The sequence below is a fragment of the Musca vetustissima genome, unplaced genomic scaffold (genome assembly GCF_032173495.1).
Source record: "Musca vetustissima isolate MV318-11 ecotype Yass unplaced genomic scaffold, APGP_CSIRO_Mvet_v1 utg8356, whole genome shotgun sequence".
In the NCBI taxonomy this organism is placed as follows: domain Eukaryota; kingdom Metazoa; phylum Arthropoda; class Insecta; order Diptera; family Muscidae; genus Musca; species Musca vetustissima.
The window spans coordinates 234,991-240,482 of NW_026878408.1; the positions used below are offsets into that span (position 1 = coordinate 234,991).

The 5,492-nt window shown below is 34.2% G+C and overlaps 1 protein-coding gene across 1 annotated transcript; it reads right to left on the reverse strand.

The window, feature by feature from the left end:
• Positions 1-1,204: 1,204 nt before the first annotated feature.
• LOC133323176 (zinc finger protein Noc-like) lies at positions 1,205-4,426 on the reverse strand. Its single transcript, XM_061532131.1, has 2 exons — positions 4,293-4,426; positions 1,205-2,737 (listed from the first exon to the last, which is right to left on the reverse strand). The coding sequence occupies exons 1-2, from the start codon at positions 4,380-4,382 to the stop codon at positions 1,205-1,207; spliced, it is 1,623 nt and encodes a 540-aa protein (XP_061388115.1). The 5' UTR covers positions 4,383-4,426.
• Positions 4,427-5,492: the final 1,066 nt, after the last annotated feature.

Sequence of the window (5,492 nt, forward strand, 5' to 3'; positions counted from 1 at the left end):
GTTTAATTTATAAAGTGTTTTTTGTTTTTGTTCTTCTTGTTGTTGTCCAAACAAATGAAAAATATACAATTATAATAATTATTATTGTGTATATAGTGGATTTTTCTTATTAATTTGTTGTAGTTATAAGATCAATTATAGGTTTTTTGATGTAATTGTTGTTGTTGTAATACACATACATATATATAGAGCAAATCTAAGATGTTTGGATTGTATTGGAGTTGTTGTATTTATATTTTTTGGGATACAAAGACATATGTTTTTTTTGTTGGATATATAGCAATCATAGATATATAAAACTAGGCAAAATTACAGTTAAATTTATTATGTATATTTATATATATAAAAAAATAACTTAAGCACTAAATAACTAAAAGAATAATAATAATAATAATAATAAAGTTGTAATAATTTTTTTAATAAAAAAACGAACAAAGCAATTTGAATTTTTTTCTTTCTCATAAAAAAGCAACAAAATTATGGAAGTTTTGGGATTTTTTTCTTTGCATTAATTTTGCTTTTTTTGTTGGAAATATTTTTTTCTTGTATGCTTTGGCTGTTTAAAAAATTTTAACAAAACAAAAATATTTTTTTTTTGTTTTTTTTTTTTAATGGAGAAAAAAATATTTTTTAATGAATTTTTTTTTGTTTTTGGATTTTTTTGTCTTAATAAAAATTATTTTCCACTTAGGTTTTTTTTTGTTTTTTAAAACTAACAAACTATTTGCTTTCTTGTTTTTTTTTTTCAAAACTACAATTTAGTATCACAGTATTGAAACCAGTCCACATATTTTGGACGGTTTTTGACTCTTTAATGTTTTTTGTTCTTCTTCTTTTTTTCAATGGGAGGATCTCTGCTGGGTATTCATCTTCACCAATAATGAGCGGTATATGTTTCCAAAAGAAACCGCAAGAAGTCTTTTGAAAACGCCTCCTCTAATGGCATGTCGGGCGCCATTTGCTAGCTACCGAGGAATCCCTTTTTTGTCTGCCTCCTTTGCTTATTTCTGTCTTCCTCCTTTACTTTCGTTTTTTTTTCTTTTTGGTATGACATTCATGAGATGGTTGTGTTTGTGGTTGTTGTTGTAAAGATCACTTTCACTAGTAGCCCCACGGCAAGTCACGGGGGTCACGGTGTTATTGCTTTTCTAGCTCAAAGCTCACACTGGCTTCACATCAAAGCTGGGCGGGTAGTGGGCGAGATTTATTGATGAACGGCCGCCGAGCCGATACGTTGACCATACATGGCATAGGGTGAGTAGTAGGGACCCAAGGCGGCAGCAGCAGCAGCGGCGGCTGGATTGAATGCACCGGGTGGACCAAATGGTGAGGCTCCAGCAGCTGCAGCCATGGCACTTGGTGGCTTGGCATAGGGATGGTAACGTGAGGCAGCAGCGGCGGCGGCAGCAGCAGACATGGGACTAAGTTGGGGAGCAGGATAACCACCTCTCAATGCCGAAGGAGGAAACAGGGAACCCAACAGCGATTGAGCTTGAGATTGGGCCAAAGCAGCGGCGGCGGCAGCAGGATCTGACAAATTACCAGTGTGAGTCCTCAAATGGGTGAACAACTCATCGGAAGTCTGGAATCTCTTGCCACAATAGGCATCACCCACCACCCAACTGCAAACATAAGGAGCGGAACGGGCAGCAGCAGCACTGGCAGCGGCGGCTGCAGCAGCCTGTGAGTAGGGATGACCTGGCGGCAAACCGGCACCGGCGCCCATCATGGCAGCCATACCATATTTCTGATGTTCACACTGCGTGCAGCCAGCAGGACAGGGAGCACCCATCAGCATCTGCTGGGTATGGGCAGAGTACGGGCAGCCAGGACAGTAGGGATCTTTGCAAATCGGCACAATAGCTTCACCACCCGTGGGAGTCTTAATACGTTGATAACTAATGTAGGGATTGGGTTGTTGTCCACCTGGGCCGCCAGGATAACCACCGTTGGCAGCAGCGGCAGCCAACATGGCGGCATGATGATGGGAGAAACCACCGGCGGCGAATGGAGGGCGGAAGGCAGGATTGGCGGCAGCATGTTGTTCCATACCGGGAGGACAACACAAGGCCGAGAGGGGATTCAAACCATATGGGGCACCGGCAGCCTTATAGGCAGCGGCGGCAGCAGCAGCTGCTTGGGCCATGCTACTCATTTCCTTGGGATGTTGGGCTGACCCATTGGCATTATTCAACACTTCCATGCCCGAGCGGACAATGGGGCTAGCTCCACGCTGTGAAGAACCAGCAGGTGACACAGTCTTACGGCTGGTATCATGAGGCGTGCTGGAACCACCCGAGGTCGACAGATCCTGTGACTTATTGAAATTTTCCGGTGAACTATTTGACTTGTTGCGGGATGGCACACGTGTGCTCTCGCCATTATGTGATGATGCCTTTGAACTGGGACGATTCGATTCCATTTCTGTCGATGATGCGGCGGATGATTTGAAGCTATTTTGATTTTGTTGACTCAACACATTGGTTTCGTATGGCTTAAAGGCCAATTTAACTTCTGTGGTGGTCGGCGTTGTGGATTTGGGAGATTTTGCTTGTGTGGGTGATTTAGCTGATCCGGATTCTGAGCTAACGCTGGACGATGTTGAGGAGGCAGATGAGGAGGAGCCGGATTTTTTCGATTTATCCAATGCCAATAGGGGTTTAACGGCCGATGAATCGGCACCGATTTGTGAACAGGTTTGTGCCAACAATGCCAAGGGACTCTTTTTGGAATCCATCTGGAAAATTTAAAAACAAAGAGAGAAGGGGGAAATTAGTATGGGCGGTTTTTAAAAGGAAATAATTTGAAAAAAATTTTAGTAAAAAATTAAAGGTTAATTTGGAGCTGGTTGAAATAAAATTTTGATTTCTAAAGATAGCCGTCGGTAAATTTTAAGTGTTTTGAAAAAAATTTAAATTATTTTGGATATTGAATAGTAAATTTTTGTTTTGAAAAATTATTGAATTTTCAAAATCCGTTTGGAGGGAAAATGCCGTCGGATGCATATATAATTTTTCTGTGATTTAAAAAATATTGAAATTTAGAATTTTGAAAGGCTGTTTCAAAAAATCTTTAATAAATACATAGAAATTTTGGTAATTAAAAAATTCGAATAGTTTTTTTTAAATTTTTTTTTCAATATTTTCTTGAAATTTTTTAGGAGAGTTTTTAAATTTTAGAAGTTTTGAAACATGTAGCTATTTTAAAATTTTTAAATATATATATTTTTAAAATTTAAAAAAAATTTAATTTTTAAATATTAAAAAAATTTAATGTTTGTTTTGAATGTTTTCAATACTTTCATTAAAAATAATGTAAAAAACGCAAAGTGTCCAAATAGTGGAGTCCTTTAAACATGTTTTTTTTTCTAAACTTTTTCAAACAAAAAATTCCTTATTTTTAAAATAAAAACGAAATATCAAAATATTTTGAATTTCATTAACTTAAAAAATCAAATTTGAGATATTGAAAAATATATTAAAAATTTTTCATTTTCAAAATGTTTTAATTTTTTTAATTAACAAAAAAAAATTGTTTTTAGATATTGAAAATGAATTTGAAAATTATTTTCAAATTTTTCTAATATACTTTTTTAATGAATGGAACATTTTTTTAGATTTTTCAAATTTGTTCAATATTTTCGTTTAACATTTTTAGGTTTTTAATTTTCTTTGATTATTTTTCAAATCAGACTTTTTAAAGATTAAAAATATTTTTTGACTCTCAAAATGTTTCTTAAGACGGAAATTATTTTTGGGATAATTTTTTGGGCTCTCAAAATTTGTAATATTTTCCTATCCAAAATGTGTATATCTTCCAAACATAACAAAAAAATATTTAGATTTTCAAAATATTTTTTTTTTCTGATTTTAGATATTTTGTATAGGAAATTGTTGTTTTGAAATTTTAAATTTCCAACATTTCGATTTGATTTTTTTTAATTTCATAATCCGTTTAATTTGTAATATTCGAATGTCCTTTCGGAATTATTTTAAAACTATTTTATTTTTTAAAATTTTGTTCAATATCTCATTTTTTAATTAATTTTCCTTATTTGAAATGTCATTATTTTCCAATTTCGGAAATATTTAAGTTTTTTCCATTTGTAATTTATTTTGTACTCTTTCAAAACTTTGAAAATTGTTATTCTTTTTATTAATTTTTTAAATTAAATTTCCAAACCAAAAATTTCAAATTTTTTCCTGGGCTCCAAAGACTATTTTTATTTATTTATTTTTTGTATTTTTTACATTTTTGGGTTTTATTTTTTTTTTTTTAGTAAAAATACTAACCGTTGTTTGCATTGGAGCCAAATAATCGGGTTGTAAATATTGGTTATTGCCGATGGTAACAACACCACCGCCACCTTCTAAAACAACCATGATGATGCTGAGTTTGAGGTTTTAAAAACTGGAACTAATCCACAAAATTGTAAGGCTTGCAGCGAAGAGTAGCAGCAGGAATGGTAATCCACAAATATGTTGGTTTGAAGAATCAGCAAAAAAATGTATAAAATTTTTTGCCTTGGTAATCCACAAAATATGGCTGATTTATTAAATATGTTATTCACTTGATTTAGTTTTCACTTTTTTTTGTGTTTATTATTATTTCTTTCAATTTTATCAATAATTTTTTTATTGATAGTTGGTGTTATCTTTCTTTATTATTTTTTTTTTCAATTTGAAAGTTGTCTGTTTTCTTTCCGTTATTATTTAGCTTCCGCTTTGAACGACTCTTTTTCTCTTATTGAAATGAAATATTTTTTTCTTTATTTCAATATTTTATTTTTTCTTTGCTGAGAACCGTTTTAGCTTTCAGGAGGGGTATTTTTTCTTTATTTTGTAGTCGGTTTTTCTATTTTCCGAAAACGTCTGAACGCTACGACAGTTAACTCGAACTGATTTCTTGGCCAACGGACACAAGAGTACCTTACCTCGGCGAGAATTTCAAATGGTAAGACAAACGCAGCAGTGCTCACAAATATTTAATTAGGCAGAGAATAAATGAGAAGAGAGTTGAACACACAAGCAGAGAGATAAGGCAACAATGCACACACACTCTCTTGTTCTCTGCAACTCAACGGCTAACAATGCAATGTATTTACATTTTGACTACTCAAAACCTGCTTCTGTGTGTTTACCTTAACACCATTCACCACTAATGAGTGAAAGAGAAAGATATACATTGTTCTCCCTTTCATTTGTAGAGTAATTTCAAATATGGCGTCCGGAACAGCCAATCATTTCGCATGCGCCTAAAACGGCACACACGCACACACACAGTAAAGGCATGTATTGTCAATCAACAGCATTACGCCATGAAGCAAACAGGTTTTACAACAACAAATGTGCTCTCTCAGGAAACGGAAAGAGTCGTTCTCTCTTTCCTTACGAAATTCTAACGGAATTTACTCAGCTAACAGCACTAGTTTAGCGTACACTTATCTCTACTCTTTCCGGTAAACCACCAATCACATTGAGGCATTCGGTGGA

Excerpts from the sequence above, each read along its gene's own strand:
- LOC133323176 (XM_061532131.1), bottom strand. The coding sequence starts at position 4,382 with ATGGTTGTTTTAGAAGGTGGCGGTGGTGTTGTTACCATCGGCAATAAC. Across the intron at positions 2,738-4,292 it reads TGGCTCCAATGCAAACAACG|ATGGATTCCAAAAAGAGTCC; the intron begins GTTAGTATTTTT and ends TAAATTTTCCAG.